Source organism: Marmota flaviventris, chromosome 2 (genome assembly GCF_047511675.1).
Source record: "Marmota flaviventris isolate mMarFla1 chromosome 2, mMarFla1.hap1, whole genome shotgun sequence".
Taxonomy (NCBI): domain Eukaryota; kingdom Metazoa; phylum Chordata; class Mammalia; order Rodentia; family Sciuridae; genus Marmota; species Marmota flaviventris.
In genome coordinates this window covers 135,528,093-135,549,070 of record NC_092499.1, presented here as the reverse complement: position 1 = coordinate 135,549,070, position 20,978 = coordinate 135,528,093, and the positions used below count along the sequence as shown (strand labels likewise).

At 44.8% G+C, this 20,978-nt stretch overlaps 1 protein-coding gene across 4 annotated transcripts in view; it reads right to left on the bottom strand.

Moving 5' to 3' along the window:
• The window catches only part of Ap3b2 (adaptor related protein complex 3 subunit beta 2), a 34,966-nt gene extending 14,223 nt beyond the window's left edge, over window positions 1-20,743 (bottom strand). For 2 of the 4 annotated variants that reach the window (XM_071607347.1, XM_071607348.1), the window contains exons 1-14: window positions 20,631-20,743; window positions 9,180-9,255; window positions 8,970-9,044; window positions 8,550-8,645; window positions 4,994-5,154; window positions 4,502-4,568; window positions 4,186-4,368; window positions 3,802-4,085; window positions 3,497-3,551; window positions 3,072-3,143; window positions 1,755-1,817; window positions 1,297-1,429; window positions 919-1,028; window positions 114-290 (exon numbers count right to left, since the gene is read on the bottom strand). In XM_071607347.1, the coding sequence (XP_071463448.1) occupies window positions 114-290; window positions 919-1,028; window positions 1,297-1,429; window positions 1,755-1,817; window positions 3,072-3,143; window positions 3,497-3,551; window positions 3,802-4,085; window positions 4,186-4,368; window positions 4,502-4,568; window positions 4,994-5,154; window positions 8,550-8,645; window positions 8,970-9,044; window positions 9,180-9,255; window positions 20,631-20,743 (1,665 nt within the window). Of the gene's footprint in view, window positions 1-113; window positions 291-918; window positions 1,029-1,296; window positions 1,430-1,754; window positions 1,818-3,071; window positions 3,144-3,496; window positions 3,552-3,801; window positions 4,086-4,185; window positions 4,369-4,501; window positions 4,569-4,993; window positions 5,155-7,869; window positions 7,903-8,290; window positions 8,309-8,549; window positions 8,646-8,969; window positions 9,045-9,179; window positions 9,256-20,630 lie in introns of those variants that run through there. The other 2 variants (XM_071607349.1, XM_027921263.1) reach the window with 2 other exon arrangements.
• Between the last annotated feature and the right edge of the window lie 235 nt (window positions 20,744-20,978).

The window sequence follows — 20,978 nt, the reverse complement described above, 5'->3', positions numbered from 1 at the left end:
CTTTCCCCAAACAGAGACTGTAGTTCAAGTCTGCCTGAGGTATGCCAAAAGAACACTGCCTAAGGCCGTTTCTGAGGACTAGAAAATAGGAGGAGTGTGTATGAGTCTTTAACCTGCTTAGAGTTGGTCAGGTAAAGCTTGGCTGCCAGGTTGATGACCTGTAGCTTAACAATGTCCTCCTCTGCTGTGAATGACTTGGCCATTTTTCTCAGAACGTCAGGTGCCATCCTGGGGACATGCTCACAGTACTCTCCGATGAGCCACAGTATGCTGGCTCGTGCCATGGGCACCTGTAGGCATAGGAGAGGAGTTAGAACTGGGGTAAAAGTGGCAATGGGGACTGCTAAGGAAATGGCATCCCTCCTGTTTGTGCTGGCCTACATAGTCTTCTGGGTTCTCTGAAAGTGGGAGTGGGGCAGGTGGAAGAGAGGTTAGAGGTAAGCATTTTCTGGACAGCACTTTCCCTCTTCCCTAGGGTTTCATTAGAATGGGCAGAGACTCAGACCCCAAAGTTAGTCATGGTTTAAAAGACTGATTTTTGGGATTCATTGTCCCTCATCACTCTATTGCTATGTTATTCTTCAGGAATGTCATGTTTGGATTTTTCAACTCAGCAGTGACACAGAGAAACACAGAATTTGTCAGTCAGCCATCCCTGGCCAAAGCTTTAGAGAGAAAATGAGAGTGGTGGTAAAGGCTATGGAGCTCAGTGAGGGATCCCCAACAGGAGGCAAATCTTAGGCAACAGGGTAAGGATCACATGATCCAGCCTCTTTCTTCTACCTGAAGATCTTTTAGAGCCAATGTGGAAGTTTGCAGAGTTGAGTTTTTATAGGGCTAGAATATTTAGTTTATAAGGTCTTAAAATCATAGGGACAACATTGGGGTGGATTGGGAAACGTGGGATTACTCCCTCACCTGGATGTTGTCTGTGAGCTTTGCCAGGTGTTTGATGATCTCTCCATGCTGTGCTGGCTGCATCTGAAGCAGCTTTTTAATGACCACCACTGACTCTGCGACCACAAGCTCTAGGGAAGGAGAATGAGTATGTGGGCCCAGGGATAATCATATCGCCACACCTAGATGGACACATCTGCAATGCCTTTATGGCACTGGCTTTTGTCCTCAACCCCCATACTTCTCAGAGATATAGGAATACTCAGACACTAACTGAGCCAGACAGACCAATGAACACACATTGTGCCTAGATAGATAGAGAATACTCATTAGCCAGAGTCAGACATGCAGGCATACACTGATAATCAAAGTTGGACACTTAGACAGGCAAACACTGACCATCACGGTTGGATAGAAGCTGCACTAGACCATTGAGGCAGGTGTCACGAACTCGGCCTATGTTAGTTGCACAGCGCCCAATGGCCTGGATGGTGGCTGCCACAAAGTCTTTGTCCATGCTTCGAATGTAAGTCTGTGGGACATTGTGAGAGAGTAACATTCCATAGGTAGCAACCCTTCATGACTCTGCAAGTTTAGGGTGATTTTGATCTTTCATTTTGTGGCTTATCATGCCAAAGACTAATCTTGGGAGAGATGTCCCAACCCTATACCCATCTAGTCCTTCCTTAGCCCAAAGTCAGCAGAAAACATTGGAATGGGGACCCAAGATAACACTTTTTCCAGCTTTGGGCTCATAGGAAAGGCATAACCCACTGGGGCAACTGTCACTGAGCACAAGAATTAAAGGATACCTCCTCCTAGGACCCTCTGAATAGGAGTTGCTCTCTGAACCATACCTGAAATTCCCGTAGGACAGTAGGAATGTTGGTTTCATTGGCCAGGTTAGTCAACACTTCTAGCTGCAGGAAGGGGTAGAGGAGAAGAAAGTGGGCAGGGTGGCCAGTGGGGTTTCCATGTTTTCATTTCAAACACACCTCCCAAACCAGAAAACAATTCTCAGGACAGCCCTGCATCGTGCTTAGGTAAATGAGAAAACTGAAAGATGACAAAACTTGTCCAAAATGCAAGAAGTCCAGTTTGCCTCTTAAATAGATTCTCTGACGAGTATATTTATAGTATGAGCATGTTACCTCCTACCTCCTTTGAAAACTTAAAGCTTCCTATTGCTATTAGGATAGAAACTAAGGTCTGTAAGTCCCTGAAGGATCTGACTGTTACTGACTCACCTTTTCCACTATTCTCCCCCTTGTCCTCTATGCTCCAGTTATATGCCCTTCTCTACCTCAGGGTTTTTGTATATGCTCTTCCATTTGTTTGGAACAGTTCTTCTCTGCATTTACCTAGGTAGCCATGTTCATTTCTCAAGCCTCAGCTCAAGTCTCAACTTCTCAAGGGAAACTTCCTTAACACAACTAGAAAAAGTCCTTCCCCACATTTTATAATTTTCTACCCTCTTCTCACTTTACTATCTTTCAGGAACAGATTTTTCCATGTGTCTCATGATTAGCTACTTAATGTCTCCTCCTCTTTCCGAACAGACACAGTAGACAGAGACCCTACCCATCCACTAGCAGAGGGTCCTAGTGGAGGGTCCCTGATTAGCTTGCTCCATCTACATCCACTAGATCTAGGAATAAGACTAATACATAGTAGATGCTCCTAAGGGTTAGGAGGATTAATGAAATCACTCAATAATGACACAGCAGAGCAGGAATAGGATGGAGGTTCAGGCTCCTGCCACTTTCTGTTCATGTTTGTTTGCACAAAAGCCTGGGGGGAGCAGGCGTAGGGGTGATGCAAAAAATTGCTGTGGAAAAAGTATGGAGTCAGGAGAATTTTGTGACCTTGGGGCAGTTACTACATTTCCCGGAGTCTATGTTTTTATAAAATGGAGGTTATGTATACTTTATAGGGTTGTTATTAAAATCAAGTTACTTCTTATGTGAAGAGTAACTTGGGCATAGTAGGGAAAGGGCAGTCCCCTTCTCTTTGGCTCCCAGAGCAAACAGCTGCGGTATAGGAAGCCCTAGACTTAGCCCCAGAAACAGGTCACCACCAAGGTGGCCACTGTCAGCTGTTTGAATGAGTATGTGGGAATGAAGAGGTAATAGGGAGGGTCTAGAGAGGCCAACTGCACTTGGCCCATCACTCACCTTTAGGATCTTAATCTGGGTGGGATCAGTGGACCTGATGTAGAAGCTCTTCAGGTAAGGCTCAAACATACCCTGGTACAAGAGAGCATCCCCAGGGAGTTTCAGCCCATCCCCAGGCCTGACTCTTCCAGAGCCACCCTCCCCTCCTGACACTGAGCCTACTACCCTTCCAGCTTCACCACTGCCCTCCCCTTCCCAAGTCTTCACCTCCCCATCTCAGATCTGACTTGTTCTTTTTTCACTGGGCATCCCCACTCAGTGGTCCCTCAGGATCCAGGCCTTGTTCCTAGCCTGCATTTGGGGATCTTCCCTTTCCCACACTTTGCACAGCAAGAACAATCCCCCATCTTGCCCTATGCCAGCAATAGTGCCTCCAGAGCCCACAGGAGCCTTCCAGGCAGAGTCAGCTCAGATTGCATGCTCACCCGGCGCTTGATGGACATGGTGGCCACATTCTGGAGTACTACGTACTGCACCTCGCTGCAGAGAGGACAGGTGAGAGGTACCAGGGCCCCTCAGATGAGGCAAGGGGCAGTAAATAGGGAGGAAGACAAGTGGGTCAAATAGTTGGGAGGAGAGAGCCAGTAAGAGAAGGGCAGGATGCAGGGCAGTATGGGAATGGTGAGGAGGGTTGAGGTGGGTTGAGGAGGGTGCAGTAGGGTGAAATACAACCAGGACTACAGAACAGCCAGGGTATGGGAGTCAGGAGGCGCTGCGGGGTGTCACCAACCTGTGGCTTCGCAACAGGCGCACTAGTGCCTTGGCGATGACGCCCACCTCTGCCTTGGGTGCCAGGTGGAAGTAGAGCTGTGCCACCGCCATCACCACCGCAGCACTGCGGCTCTGCAGCAGTGGCTTGGTGTTGCGTAGCAGAAGCCGGTGATCAGGATCCATGACATAGGGCTTTCGAGCGGGTAGTGGAGTGGCAGTCGCCTCCTCAGACCCAGTGCCCTTGGCCTCGTCTTCCTCTGAGCCATAGAAGGCTTTCTCAGGGTTCTCCTCTAGCAGGGATTCCTGGAGGAGGCGACAGTAGCACCTGTGGGCACCTTCCTTAGGTGATCCACCTACTAGCTCTGCCCTAAGTCAGGGTTGGCTGGGATCCTGGCCTACTCACGTTCTGGGTGGGACTCAGGAACTGTGTGCGGGCATAGCGGGTGAGCATGCTGATGATGACCACCTGGCCCCATTCCTCCACGTCAATGAGCAAATTACAGAGTTTCCGGTAGTTTTTGTGAATCAGGTCTATGCGCTCTGGGCATACCTCCTCGAAAGCCATCACCACGCTGCCTGCCACCAGCTGGGAAACAAAGGCAAGAGAAAGTGAACAGGAAGGACAAAGGACCCTGGGGCAGCACCTGCCCCAACATTTTCTCCACTCCCCCCCCCCCCCCCCCCCCCCCCCCCCCCCCGTGTACCCATCACACACCCACCGTGGTCTTGTCAGCCAGAAGCTTCTCAATGACTTCTATTAGTTGGTCCTTCTGGTCAGAGTCCAAACTGAGGGAGAAATTGTTGATAGGATTTACTCCTTCCTATCCCCATTTTTTTCAGTATCTGCCCAAACCATGTTCACCTCCTATACCCCAGCCCTATTCATCCAGAGATGTGAGCCCCCACTGTCCTCCAACTCAGTTCCCATATTATTTTATTTATTTATTTATTTTTAAAGAGAGAGAGAGAATTTTTTAATATTTATTTTTTAGTTTTCGGCAGACACAACATTTTTGGTTTTGCATGTAGTGCTGAGGATCGAACCCGGGCCACACGCATGCCAGGCAAGCGCGCTACCGCTTGAGCCACATCCCCAGCTCCCGATATTATTTTAAACTCTCAGTCTGTAAGACTTGGGAGATGGCAGGGTGAGTCTGGGGTTTAAGAACCAGTGAGAACCCTGAGGAGAGAAGGCCAAGGCTGGGACATACCTGTAGAGTTTAGGGATGGCATGGGCAGCAGTTTTCCGCACATAGGGTGACATGTCTGAGGCAGCTTCCTTGATGGCTAGCATCATGATGGGCACTATAATGGGCACACGGATGCTAGAAAGGACGCGGAGGGCACTGGCACGAATCAGTTGGTTGGGATCCTAAGGGCAGAGGTGGAGGCAGAGCTGTAAGAGGGCACCAGTGCCCTGATGGATGGGGACACCACACCTCTGTAGGTCACTATCTCTGGCTACTACGACCAGTTCTTGAATCCCTGCCTCCTGAACTGAGCCTGGATAAGGTGCCAGTATTGGAGAATTTGAGGGCACTGCCTGCAGGCACTGACTCTTGGCTCCGGCTGAAGAAATATGACACCTGGACAGGTGTGGCAAGGGGCAGCTCTGCTTTCAGAAAAAGTGAAAAATCTTCAGAATCCCTAGAGTTCTTTAAACACCTCCTGTTCCTTTGGAGAGTCTTTTTATGCCTGAGGTACTGCCAGCAAATGCAAGTTGGTCTTTCTTCCAAAGAGGTCACCCTTAAATTCTTCTCTCCCAGCAACCTCTCAACAACTGCTCTTATTCCACAGTGTTTAAGACAGAGTAGCTGCATAGCACCCTCCTCTTTACTTCTATTGCATCCTCTATATATCTGATAATCTCTAGACACACTGTATTATAATCATAGAGCTTAGGGCTGTCTTCCCACTATTAGTATCATCAGCAAGAGCAGCAGCTAAAAATTATTAATCTTGAAGAATGACAATGGGAAAGACGCTGGAATACTAGAGGACAGATGTTACCCTGATTTTCTAAAATGGAGAAAGAGTCACAAAACCACAGATGAAATTGATGACAATCCCTAGAAAAATTCTGGAACTGATTTTTAAACAGGTGGTTTTAAAGCACTTATTTAAAAAACAGGAGTCTATATTTCCTTAGAGATAAATCATAACACATCAACTGCTAAAACCTGGTTCTCTTTTTTATTTTTTTTAATATTTATTTTATAGTTGGACAAAATACCTTTATTTCACTCAATTATTTTTTACATGGTGCTGAGGATCGAACCCAGGGTCCCGCGCGTGTGAGACGAGCACTCTACCGCTGAGCCACAACCCCAGCCCCCTGATTTCCTTTTTTAAAAAACATTTTTATTTTTGGAAATAAATGTAGAGTCACCAAAAAAAAAAAATCTGTTTGCCTTTTTGATAGTGCAGCGAGGCTAGTAGATGTCAGTAACTATATCTTGATTTCAGCCAGGCATTGGTGGAACTCTCTCATAACATTTTCTGCATTGCCATGTTTGATATAGCCCTTTTGTTTCACCTAATATGTAAACTTTTTTAAAATATATTTTTTAGTTGTTGATGGACTTTTATTTTATTTATTTGTATGTGGTGCTGAGAATCGAACCCAGTGCCTCACACATGCTAGGCAAGTGCTTTACCACTGAGCCACAACCCCAGCCCATATGTAAGCATTTTTAAGAACAGAATTCAGTTCTGTTTTATCTCTATTACCCACAGCCCTTTGTACATGAAAGATATTAAAAATTTGTTTCTTGCTATTGATTACGATCCTTCCTTATAAGACAGGAAAATGCTGACCGGCTAAACATAGTGAAACATTGTGAATCCACAACTTGTTAAAAAAAAATTGGTTGGGGAAGGTTTATTAACAGATTGGTGTCAACCTGGAAACATAATATGCCAAAGATTTGAACAAAGTTTGTGCTCTCCAAATAGCTTAACTTGGAGGAGGACATAAAGTTGAAAGGGACAAAATTAAAATTCAGAATCACCTTAGCTTGAATATTGTGTTAAACCAATAAAACAAAATGGTAGGGTTTCATAGGCGATTCGAGAGATTGTTTGCATAAAAACAGGATGGATTATCTGCTTGCCAGGTAGAGTCCCTCTTACAGGTATTTGAACTAAAAATGTGGAAAGAATAGGGAAGTTACAGGCTATAATTAGAGCTGAAAATCTGATGTGAAGAAAGAAGGCTGCCTGTACCCTGGAAGAATTTTTTTTTTTTCCTGGAGAGGGAGTGATAGGGATTGAATTTAGGGCCTGGCACTTGATAGGCAACTGCTCTACCACTGAGTCACACCTCATTGAAGATCCCTGGAGGATCCCTGCAGATCCCTGGAGAAATCTTAAATTAGCCAGGAAAGCACCCATTAAAGACTCATGCATGCACTTAATATACATGAATTCAATACTATATCATGGACAGAATAAAACTAAAGGTAAGAATATTCACAGTTTAAAACAGTATGGTGATTCAGCTCATCACTCCATTCTAGAGGACTTGAATTTTCCCATTGTCCTTCCCTTTTGGTGATTTCAACTTCTGCCTCCCTCAAATTACACAATAGATGTGATGCAGGTATTTAAAGATAGGCATTTTTACTACACTGGAACATCCATGACAAGCCAACTACTTCTGGTGCTAAACAGAATAAAGACTGATATGTTCCACCTCTTCAGAAACCATTGTCTGTACCAAACTTATTGAGAATGAAACTTTCAGGGTTAGTTTTGACATTATGTGTTTTTGTCCTTTGTGCTGACCTTAGAACTCAGCCTCTAAGTGAAGGCTACTCTCATGCATGATAAACTGTTGTTCTCTGTGTAGCTCATTTGTTCTCAGGAAACACCCTGTCCTCCCTAGTGAGTTCCAGGTAAAAAGGTTCTGACGGTCATTGTTCTCTATGGATACCAGAACCAGGTGAACCTATCCATGAAGGAATGAGGAATCCAGATTGTCACTCCCCCTGCAGAATTCTTCCCCAGGAGGTTGATTTCTACCCGGCCATGGCCACAATTCACATCTTTACACCAGTGGAGGCAGGAACTAAGGGGTTCTCTAGTGTCAGGGGCTCATGTGATTCATACTGGAGGCAGACTGATATAGTTGGATTGTCTCCACCAAAATTGATGTTGAAATTTAATCATCATTTTGAGGTCTTAGGATCAGGTGGGACCTTTAAAAGGTGATCATATCAGGAGGGCTCTAAATTCACAGATTAACGAGTTAATGGCTTATATAAACAGTGGGTCTGTTATAAAAGCCAATTTGGCTCTGTTATTTATATCTGCCCCTCTCACCATGTGTTGTCCTATGCCACCTCAGGATTTTGGAGAATACCTACCAGCAAGAAGCTCCTCATCAGACATGGCCCCTCAACCTTGCCTTCCAGTCTCCAGAACTGTGAGCCGAATAAACCTCTATTCTTTATAGATTACCCAGTCTGTGGTATTCAGTTATAGCGACAGAAAATGGACTAAGACACCATCATTACCAGAGGCTCCTAAGAGGTAGAAAGATATGGGCCCTGAGTACCTACTTGATCTATCATGCCCCTTCTGTGCTTGGCCTCCACTCTCTGAGTTCCTGGCTGGTCCTGTCCTCTGACTTAGACCCTAACTTTTGGCAGGTGGGAAGAAACTTCCAGAGCCTGCTCCCCTGCTCATAGCCTCTATATGGGCCCACTCTTCCCACAGAGTTCCAATGAAGCTAAGACCCTAGGAAGGCAAATGGAGATCTCTAACCTTTAGGCCACGTTGGAAGGTGGAGATAGACAGCAGAGCCAGGTCTTGCTGTTCCTCAGCGTAGCGCACCAGGTACACATAGACAAGCTTCTTCACCTGGGGGAGAGTGGGTTTCTCACCAAGAGATTTTTTTCAGCAGATGCTCGTACATCCACCTCCCAGGATGTCATCACCCCAGTCAATTGCAGTCCACTGGGACAAATTCTTCAGTGGGATATAGCATCCTTGAGAATGTTTCAGGCCCTTCACCCTGATCCATCTCCAATTCAGGGATATGTAGCCAATGTCTTCTGGATCAGGGATATTTCTGAGCATGTTGGGCCCTCAAGGGCTGACTCATTTCCTTTATCATTCCCAATCCAGCTTGAGTTTAGTCCTGGCACTGGGGGGATGGGAGGCCCCTCACTGGGTAGTGCTCACCTCTATATTCTTACAGGCCACGTTCTTCACCACAGCAGGAAACAGGTCTGAGGCATTCTTCCCACGGGCAATCATCTGGGTGGTGGGGTCAAAGCAGAGGAAGAAGAGAAGAGGCACAGCACTGATTAGGGGAATGTCCAAGAAGCTGAGGAGAGCTGCTCTTTAAACCCAGGACTCTCCCTATGGAAGGCCCCTTCCCTCCCCTCTCACCGCCACAATCCTCTTCATGGCCTCTAGCTTGAGGGAATCCTTGTTGGTGTCCAACATCTCTTTCAGATCATCATGCCTGGGGGAGGCACAAGAGGTCAGCTGAGGGCAAAGGACGGAGGTGGGGGTATCAATCACAAGGGTCCAGACAGAAAGAAGGGACACAGGCAAGGAAGGCTGAGACAAGACCCAACCAGAGGAGAGGGACTAGAGCAAAGGTGACTGGAAAGGGATAAAATATAGATTAGGGGACTCTGGGTATCAGGAGAAACATGTGGGCCAGCCAGTGTTATGACTCCTATTACCTCAGAATGTGAGCTTATTTGGAAATAGGTTTGTTAAAGATGTGATTACAGATGCTCTTTCATTTAAAAAAGGGTTACAGCCCCATAAATCCATTATAAGTTGAAAATATTCTAAGTTGAAAATGAATTGAATACGTTTCACCTACCAAATGTCATAGCTTAGCCTATCTTCCCTTAAATATGCTTAGAACACTTACATTAGCACAGAATTGAGCACTGAAATATCATATAGCATATTGCCCAGAAAAAGATCAAAATTCAAAATTCAAAGTAGTTTCTACTGAATGCTTATCACTTTCACACCATCATATAGTCAAAAACTCATAAATTGACCCATCATATAAGTCAGGGACTGTCTATTCCTAAGCTATTATAGTTTGGATTTGGAATGCTCCTCAAAGACTTATGTGTTGAGGGCTTGGTCCCCAATACAACAATGTTCAGAGATGGGGCTTTTGGGAAGTGATTGGTCCATGAGGGCTCTGACCTCATGAATGAATTAATCCATTGATGGGTTCATAATAAATGAACTATTGGGAGGTGGTGGAAACTGTAGGACTCCTAGGTCACTGGAGGCATGAAGGGTACATCTCGTCCCTAGCCACTTCCTCTTGTTCTCTGCTTTCTGGCTCTCATGAAGTGAGTAGCTCTGCTCTACCATGCCCTCTCTACCATAATTGTCTGTCTTACCACAGGCTCATAGCAATGGAGCCAGCCAACTATTCATTCATTCAGACTGAAACCTCTGACTGTGAGCCAAAATAAATTTCCTCTTTTACATGTTTTTCTCAGGTATTTTGTCATGCAATAAAAAGCTGACTAACACATAAGTTAAATGAGGTCATACCATAGTAGGGTGGGTTCCTAGTCCAATATGCTTGGTCATCTTATATAATATGACAGCCATGTGAAGAGACAAAGATAGAAGAAGAATGCTATGTGAAGAAGGAGAATTGAAGAGATGCATCTAGAAGCCAAGGAATGCCAAAGATTGCAAGCAAACCCCCAGAATCTGGGAAGAGGCAAGACAGTACTCTCCTACAGGATAAAGAGACATCATGACCCTGTGGACATCCTAGTTCAGACTTTAGGCTCCCAGAACTATGAGACAATAATATATTTTTTCTAAGCAACCGATGTTGTGGTGCTTTGTTACAGCAGACATAGGAAATTAATATAGCCAGAGACTGAGAGTTAGGAGACGAAGGAAGGGTGAGGGGTGGGAAAATATGGACTGTACTCAGAAAACAAGGTCAATTGAATGGATAAGAAAGACCAGTTAAAAGGAAGTGGGAGGACTGGGGATGTGGCTCAAGCGGTGGCATGCTCGCCTGGCATGCACGGGGCACTAGGTTCGATCCTCAACACCACATAAAAATAAAAAATAAAGATATTGTGTCCACCTAAAACTAAAAAATAAATATTAAAAAAAGGAAGTGGGTATTCAATAAGAATAGGATGCCTTTGCTCCATACCTAGTGTGTTTGCAGGTCCTGACCTCACAGACAACACCGATTCCAAGGACTAGACTGGTCCCAGAGACTTTACAGATAAATAGTCTTACAATAAAGACCAGATCTATCACTCAACATTCAACAATCATTCAAGGAAGTTATAAAATCCTAATGAGAGAAATATACAAACATTTGAATAAGTGATCCCTTGTGCTTGGTTGAGGAAAATAAACATAGTAGCAAAAGAAATACATAAATTTTACATGCTGTCTGCTGAATTCCAAAGCAATAATTTTCTAAAACTTTGTTAAGTAATAGTGAACATTATCTGGAAAAAAAAAATCAGTAGGTAAGCACTCCAAAAAATATTTTTTTGGGAAAAGAAGGATGGCAGACAGCTCATCCCTCTAGATATCAAAACATAAAACAAAAGACAATGATAAAAGCATATTGTACCAGGTTAAAAACAGAAGATCGAAAGTCACTGGGGAGGAGCTGTGGCTGTAGTTCTGTGGCAGAGTGCTTGCCTAGCATGTGTGAGGCACTGGGTTTGATCCTTAGCACCATATGAAAATAAACAAATAAAATAAAGGCATTCTGTCCATCTACAACTACAAAACTTTTTTTGAAAAAAGATGCTTGGGCTGGGGATGTGGCTCAAGCGGTAGCGCGCTCGCCTGGCATGCGCGGGACGCTGGGTTCGATCCTCAGCATCACATAAAAATAAAGATGTTGTGTCCACCGAAAACTAAAAAATAAATATTAAAAAATTCTCTCTCTCTCTCTCTCTCTCTCTCTCTCTCTTAAAAAAAAAAAAAGATGCTTTAGGGTTGAGGATGTGGCTCAAGTGGTAGTGCGTTTGCCTAGCCTGCGTGAGGCATTGGGTTTGATCCTTAGCACTATATAAAAATAAACAAATAAAATAAAGGCATTCTGTACATCTACAACTACAAAACTTTTTTTTTAAAAAGATGCTTTAGGGTTGAGGATGTGACTCAAGTGGTAGCGCGCTCGCCTAACATGCATGAGGCACTGGGTTCGATTCTCAGCACAACATAAAAACAAAATAAAGATATTGTGTCCACCTAAAACTAAAAAATAAATATTAAAAAAAGATGCTTTAAAAAAAGTCACTGGGGAAATTTCATGAAAGGATGTAAGTTGATACTTTAGGAACAAATAACTCCCCAATGTTGGAACAACTGCTATGCACCAAAGAATTTAAGTTGTGCACATACTTCACACCAAAATAAATACCACATTTACTTATAAATTATTTTTAAATATGGAAGGAAAGAGGAAATTTTATTTATTTTTATTTTTTAAAATATTTTTTTAATTGTAGATGGACACAATATTTTTATTTTTATGCAGTGCTAAGGATCAAACCCAGTGCCTCACACATGCTAGGTAAGCATTCTACTACTGAGCTACAACCCCAGCCCAGAAATTTTATTTTTTAAAATACTGTTAGTTACAGATGGATGCAATACCTTTATTTTATTTATTTATGTGGTGTTGAGGATCGAACCCAGTGCCTTACATGTGCTAGATAAGCGCTCTACCACTGAGCTACAACCCCAACCGAGAAATTTTATTTATTTTATTTTTTAAAAAATATTTTGTTTTAGTTGTAGTTGGACACAATACCTTTATTTTATTTTTATGTGGTGCTGAGGATCGAACCCAGGGCCTCACCCATACTAGGCAAGAGCTTTACCACTGAGCCATAACTCCAGCCCCAGAAATTTTATTTTTAAGGGCATAAAATTACCAGTAACAATATGGCTAGATTTAATTTTTTTTTAATTTAGGTATATAAAAACTAAATTTAAACCAGGCATGGTGGTGCATGCCCGTAATCCCAGAGATTTCACAGATTGAGGCAGGAGGATTATTGAGGCCAGCCTTAGCAATTTAGTAAGACCCTGTCTCAAAATACAATAAAAAGAGCAGGGTATGTGGGGATGTAACTTAGTTGTAGAATGCCCCTGGGTTCAATCTCCAGTATAAGAAAGAAAGAAGAAAAAAAAAAAAAAACACCTAAATTTAAAGAAAAAAATATGGCAACCAGAACCACTATTAAAAGTCCCATGCATAGGGCTGGGATATAGCTCAGTGGTGGAGCTCTTGCCTAGCTAGCATGCACAAGGCCTGATGCAAAAAGCCAAAAAAAAAAAAAAAACCCGAATAGTTCCACACGTGGTGACTTAAGCAACATAAATTTATTTTCTCATAATTCTGAAGACTATAAATCTGAGTGTGTCAAGGTGTCAATGGGGTTGGTTTCTTTCTCTCTCTGGCTTGTAGATAGTATGAAAGGTGGGTCAGAGAGTTTTTGAGAGTGGGTCAGAGTTAAACCCTAGGAAAGGGTTTATGGGAACTCCCAATTTATAGCCAGTTGGTCAGTTGCAATTGATTTCTGAAGCAGGGGGCAGTCTTATGGGACTGAGTCCTTGACCTGTGGGATCTGACACTCTGTCCAGGTAGAGAGTGTCAAAATTAAGTTGAATTCTAGGATACCTAGTTGGCATCTGCCAGATAATTGGTTGTTGGTGAGAAGAAATCCTTACACATTTTAGTTACCAGAGATGATATTTTCTGGTGAGTGGTGTGTATGAGAGCTGCAAAAACACACTTTGTTTTGTTTTGTTTTTAAACACGCTGTGTTTTTCCTATCTCTTGTCACTGTCCCTGTGTCTTCACATGGTCTTATCTCTATGTGTACATATGTCAAAGTTTCCTCTTTTTATAAAGAATCAAGTCATGGGCTGGGGCTGTAGCTCAGCAGCAGGGTGCTTGCCAAGCATGTGTGAGGCACTGGGTTCGATCCTCAGCATACATAAAAATGAAATAAATAAAATAAAGGCATTATGTCCATCTACAACTATAAAAAAAAATTTTTTTAAAAAGTCATGTTGGATTAGGGCCAACCCTATACTTCATTTTAGCTTAATTGCCTCTTTAAGGACTCTATCTCCAAATAAGGACATATTCTTAGGTACTGGGGGCTAAGCCTTCAACATATGAATTTGAGGGGGACACAATTTAGCCCACAGTAGGAACAAAATAGAAAATATTTGGTATATGGTAAATAAAAGTTTAATACTCAAAACTGATAAAGAATTGATATAAATTTATAAGATCTGTGTCCAGCATTCACTGTCAGGGATGCTATAGGCCCATCTGTCATCTGCTTGCCCCATCAGATAGAGAGAGCCCTGAGCTGTTGTTCTCCATTCACTGAGTAGAGCATGGGCCATTTTCCTTGGTCAAATACCCTTGAGTAGTAAACAACCCATCCATACTCAGAGGTCCTGGATCTGGTAGTCAAAAAGCAAAGATAGAACTGTGAATAAACACATGAAGAATGTATTTATATATAACTGATGGAATTGTTGGCAACCATACCCTCATGTTGCCAAGACAATTTCAAAATGTAGTGAGTAGCTGTGTGGGGGGGGACCTGCACACACTAATCTCCCAGATGACACTCTGATAACACTGATAACCCACAGGGTTTGGTGGGTTTTTGTTTTTTGTTTGTTTGTTTGGTACTGGGGATTGAACCCAGGAGTACTTTACCACTGAGTTACATCCTGAGCTGTTTTTATTTTGAGACAGGGTTCTCACTAAGTTGCCCAGGATGGCATTGAACTTGACATCCTCCTGTCTCAGCCTCGCCAGACACTAGGATTATAGGTATGTGCCACTGCACCTGGCTAATCGACAGCTTTTGATTCAAGTGCAAGAACCCAGTCCTGAGAAGTATCATAAAAGGAAGAAATTAAAAATCAGTGTATGCAAAGTGAGTCAGAGAAGTGAAGCATTTACAAACAATAGAAAATAGAAATTGAGGCCAAAAATGCTAGGAGAGGGAAGAACATAATAAGAGAGGTAAATGTGCTGAGTGTGGTGACACATGCCAATAATCCAGCTACTAGGGAGGTAGAGACAGGAGGTCTGCAAGTTCAAGGACAGCCTCTGAAACTTTAGCAAGACCCTGTCTCAAAATAAAAAATAAAAAGGCAGGAGATGTAGTTCACCACTGGGTTCAATCCCCAATACCAAAAAAAAAAAAAGGCAAATGTGACTGCTGTTGATACTGAGAAATGAAAAATGGCCAACACTGACAGGAAAAGAGCCCAACATAACATGTTCCCTAGTGCCCTAGTCACAGGGCTGCAGAGTTTATAAGTGCCTAACAGATAAAATGAGGAAGGACAGAAGGAACCCTAGGATGCTGATGGCCCAGTAACTTCAGAAAATGTCTTTCCTGAGAAGATTTTTTATAGAAAGCAAAGTAGAAAAATGGTACCTTCCAGAACACAGAGGCCTTTGCTAACTATCAGGTTAGGGGTGAAGAAGATACCTAGACCCGCTCATATTAAATCAAAATTAACATGAGCCTGGGGAATGCTCCCAAAACCAGAGAACATGGCCCAGCCAGGAATAGAATATAACCATCTTATCACCCTCTCAAACAGCCCTGGTTGTCAGTTCCTCACGGGTGTCAAGCTCAGAACATTTGGGGTGTCACAGACCATTCAGGTGGGTTTGGATAGCACTGAGGGTCACTAGCTTCCCCAAATACAAACGTTCACCCAGGATCCTTTATATATGCAGTCAATTTACACACTCCACAGACACTCACAACCAGTATGATACACACATACCTCAGACACTCCCATATCCCCCATCATGGAATACTTATACCCCCTAGATAGACCCACACACACCCAGATACATAAACAATCCATACATAAACACATATACATACAACCCCTGCTGACACACATCTATAGCTCCCAGAGAAACACACCCACACACCCAACATAAACACCTCCCTCAGAAACACTCCTCACCCATAACCCCCATACCTATGCACCCACAAATACATATTACCATCCCCATAGATCCCCCTACAACAAGATCTCTCTACCATATCCTCATAGGGACCTACATATCCCACACAGATATACTCATCCCATAATACATCCTGCAGTCACACATGCCATTAGGTCACACCTAATAAAAATTTAACTTTGACAAAAGTTAGCCATTCCCATCTCATTCATTAAAATGGCCAGTGGACCCCTTTTTGAATTTTTTTTAAATATTTTTATTTGTCAGTAGACCTTTATTTTATTTATTTATATGTGGTGCTGAGAACCGAACCCAGTACCTCACACATGCTAGGCAAGCGCTCTACCACTGAGCCACAACCCCAGCCCTTTTTTGAGATTTTTTTAAATGAAAAATTTAGGCTTTGAGGATCAAATACATCTAGCCTCAGGGCTGCTCTGACTTTTTCTGAGGACTCACCCTGGGGTGATTCTTCATTTGCCTTCTTTGGGAGGTGTAGGAGTTGCCCAGTCTCCTTTAATTCTGGGCATTTCCTAAAGCTGACTTCTTCACACTTGCTCATACCAACAAATGCCACAGACCCCTGTCAAATGCACACACCCAAGGGCAACACCCCCACCCAACCTCCTGCACACATTCCAGGCCCCTGAGGGAGAAGGGAGCTGAGGGAAGGGAGTGGTCACTGGCTGTAAAGCAGATAGCAGGTCAGTGGGCATCAAATGCCCACTGACTCAAAACAGCAGCACCCTCCTGGGGTGAGGTAGCCCTGGGTCCCTCACTCTTGCTTCTACCAGCGGATGTTCCCAAGAGGCAAAGGAAGGGAACATAGCAACACTCCAAAGCCATGAAACATTCATCTCCCACAGTCAGATCCCCTTACACTGTACTCACTCTGTCTTGACCCCTGGTCTGATCTGGCCTGGCCTGACCTGAGAGACTCTCCTGGAGTGGCTGGAGCCAGCCAGGGAGGTCAGACATGATGTTTGAGGCCAGTACATCTGCCTTCCCTCATCATCCATGTCCCAGTCTACTAACCAGGCAGGAGCTGGCCAAACAGTCTGTGATTTATCCTGCCCCCATCATCCATGTCCCATTCTACTAACCAGTCAGGAGCTGGCCAAACAGAGCCCAGTCCAACCAAGGTCTGCAGGGAGAAAAAACAGTCAAGGTGGGACACTGACCCTAAATATTTTACTGTCCTCCTTCCCTTAGAGCCTCCAGGGAGTTAAGCTCCTTATCCCCACAACATACTCATACTCTCAACCCATATATTCCCTTTGGGCTGCCACCCAACACCCAGCCCCTGAGCCTGGACCCTAAATGCCAGTCCAGAAGAAGCTGGGCTGTGTGATGGCTACCTAGACTTCCTGGATGTCCAGTTTTAGGGGCTCTAGGGGGTCCCTCTTTACCTTAATGGCTGGCTCTGGCCTTGGCTGGCCTCTGGGCTAGATCCTTCAGGGGATGCTTCCAGAGTTGTGTCTTCCTCTGGGGCTTGAAGCCACCGAAGTTCCTCAGGCTGCAGGGCCTGGTACCAGGGTGGGGGCCCACCTTCAGGGGCCAGCACAGGGCTAGAAGCCTCCTGATCTGCCCCACAGGTCCCTCTGGCCCCTGGGAGCTGCAGGAATCGCTGCATTGGGCATCAGGTCCTGCTCCAGGATAGGACTGAGCTGGTCAGTGAGCTGGGGCTTTCTGTCACAGTCACCAGGAGGCCGGCCCCAAAGTAACCTGACACTGGCCAGGAGGGAGGTTCTGGTTTCCTCTTCCCTACTCAGAGATGAGATCTCAGAAGGGACAGAAGGGCAGGGCCTGTGGACAAAGTCTACCCCAATCTCTGGGCAGGGAACTCCCCTCTGATACAGGCAGAGGCAAGGAATGCCCTCTTCACCTCCAATCCCACAGCCCAACTGGACCTCAGGTCCCTAAGAACTGCTTACCCCCAGAAATCTTGCATGTATGTCCCCCTTTCATGCTTCCCCCAAGCCTCTTGATCTTCACTGCCTTTCCAGAGCCAGTATCTTGAGGTCTTCCTTCCCATTAGCCTTCTCTGATTGATCTCTGCTTCTTCCCTCCCAGGCTCCAGGGTCCCTCTCTCCATCTGTTCTCTCTCACTCTTGTCCTTGGTCCTCCTGTCCCACTGCCCTCCACTGCCCCACCCTGCTTTATTCACCATATTTTAAACCCCTAGGACCATCAAGTCCCAGCCCTCAGCCTTGCCCTTTCTCTCAAAGCTATACTATCTGCCTCTCCCAGAATGAAAGTCTTTAGAAGAAACCCCCTACAGCTCCCCACCCCAGGCTCACACACTTCTGCATCTACAATATGTTCTCTCTTCTCCCTATGGGCAGAGCTGATCCTCCTTGCACTCAAGCTAGTTCATTCCTATCAAGGATGAGGCTACTTCATTCCCTTCAGTCTTTCTCTTGCTACTGGCTCCTTATCAGCACTCAATTTTTTTTTTCCTAATAATAAACAAACAAAAATAACTGCCAAAAAAATCCATGAACTGATAATCTCCTGCAGCCAACTCTTTTTCTTTTTCCTTAAAAACTACTTAAAAGCAAAATTCCCATTGTATATTATTTATTCACCTCCTATTTGTTCCTTTATTCACTTTAACCTGGCTTTAGATGTTGATTTAGAATATATATGTCATGAAGGGTCATGATCTCTGCAACTTACACCATTCAACCCAGAATAGACATGGAGAGATGGCTAGATAAAGCAAGCAAGTTATCAAGGATGTTTGATTCTAGATGGGATATATATATATATATAAAGCAATGAATATATATATATATATTATAAATTTTCTGACTGTTTAAAATAATTCATAATAGAATGTTGGGGACAAATAATCTGGCTCCTGTTGTCTTCACTTTGCCAGAACTGGTCTCACAGGGCAGGAGGTAGGGAGTGGAATGGGAAGGAGTTGACCTCTTTGTGAACCAATAGTCTCAAATTTCTTATCTTGTTTGACTTGGTCCTAAAGGGCATAGACACTACTGTTCACTTTCTCTTTCTTGAAATTGCATTTTATTTTCTTCCTGCCCTTTGGTTCACTTCTTCTCAGGTGCCTTGAAACATTCCCCTAGCTCTCTATTTGCCTTAACATTAGTGTCTTTGAGTTCAGACTTATGCCTGATCTGAATTTAGACCCTTTCCCTGATTACTTTCACTGCCTCCTATGGCCTTAATTAACATATATGTTAACAATGTCTTCATCTCTCTCCTAGGATACAAATCCTACTACATTTGAACTACTACATTTGAATACCACTCAAAGTCTACATTCAGTCTTATCATGTTCAAAGTTGGGCTCAACACTTCCACAAATTCGTTTGTAACATCATCTTTATTTTTAATTACACTGAATCCTGCTACCATCTATTTGGCTGTAAGAACTAGTAACCAGAGTATCATCCTTAACTTTTCCCAGCCACTTCCTCTTACCCCTATTTCCCAAATCCAATCATCGAGTCAGGTCTGCTCTTCTTCACAGTCCTTAAATTCTCTGTCCTTCTGCTCTAGACCACTAATGTGAACTGCCTGTCAACTTCAACATCCCCATTACTTATTTCTTGCTTGGTTCAACAAACCCTCTAATCTCTTCTCCACAGTCCATCCTGTGAGCCTTTGAAAATACAAACCTGATGGTGATAGTTTCTTAGAACCCTTCAATGGTCCTTCCTACCCTCATTTCTGGTCACACGGTACTAGAACATACAAAATTTATAACCTGGATTGACTTAATTCTTCAACCTTTCACTCTTGGCTCTCCACTTTCTCCTATGGCTCCCCACTTTTTTGCAGTACTGGGGACCAAACCCAGGAATGTTTTACCACTGAGCTACTTGTCCAGCCCTATTTATTTATTTATTTACTTACTTACTTTTGGTAGGGTTGGGGATTGAACTCAGGGCCTTGTGCATGCAAGGCAAGCACTCTACCAACTGAACTACATCCACAGCCCCCCTTTTTATTTTTTAATGAGACATTTTCTTGCTAAATTGCCCAGGCTGTCCTCCAACTTGTGATCCTCCTGCCTCAGCCTCCCGAATTGCTGGGATTACAGGTGTTCACCTCCATGCTCACACCACAGCCCTCTTTATACTGAATTGTCACAGACTGCTTCATCTGTGCTCCCTCTGGAGCAACTTGAGGAAAAGGACTTTCTCTGTGTTCACATCTGTATTCAGTGACTAGCATGGGACTCTACATGGTAGGCCTTTAATAAATGCTTGTTGCAGAATTTACACATAAACAAATGAACAAACGAGTCAAAGGTGGGAGGAAGTTAAGGTAGAATTGAACTGTAAGGGCAATGTGGGCAGCAAAGGTGTGTGTACCAGATGCCTGACGGCAGATGGGAGCCAGAACGAGAGAAAATGAATTTGTAGGAGGAGCCATGCCTGAGAATTTCTGCGTCTACATCCAAGGCCCACCTTCCTGGAGAGGCCCCAGGCTCACACTCAAGTTCACAGGCTCAGACCCCTCCCCCACTTTTTTTTTTAAGCCAATCAGCCCTACGCGAAAAAGACTGGGCGCCTATAAATCTGAGCTGAAACCAGGAGACACCTAGGACTGAACGGGACAGGTGGTCCTCCCGAAACCGAGCTGGCTGGCCCATCCCCCATCAGCCTACACTCCCACCCCGGATCCGGGTCCAGGTGGGTCCCTAGAGATTGAGTGGCGGCTCTGGGGCCCCGGGCCGCCGCGAGAGGGGGCTGGGCGGGCTTCCGGTCGGCTCGGCCGCAGCGGGCGGGCCCGGGCGCTGTCCATGGTGCCCACGACATCCGCCAAGTCCCGGCCCTCGCGGCCAGCTCCCTCACCGCTTGTAGTCGGAGGAGAAGATGCCGCCGCTCGCCGGGTCGTGGCCGTACTCGGGCTCTCCAGGGCCAGCGGAGCCGCCCTTGTCTTCACTGTATGCAGGGGCGGTCGACATGTGGGGGGGGGGGGCTGGGAAAAGGCTTCGCCAGAGAGGAGGCCGCGCGGCCGAAGTCCGGCGGAGGCCCAGGAACCGGGCGTAGGACCTAGGAGGGATCCGCGGCGCAAGCCCAGCTCCGCAAAACTGCAAACTGCAACGGTGGAGGCTGCGCTCGGATTTATCCCTCACCGCCGCGCTTGGGGGTTCTTAAAGGCACCAGCGGCCGCGGATCTCAGGGCGTGTCGGCTGGGGG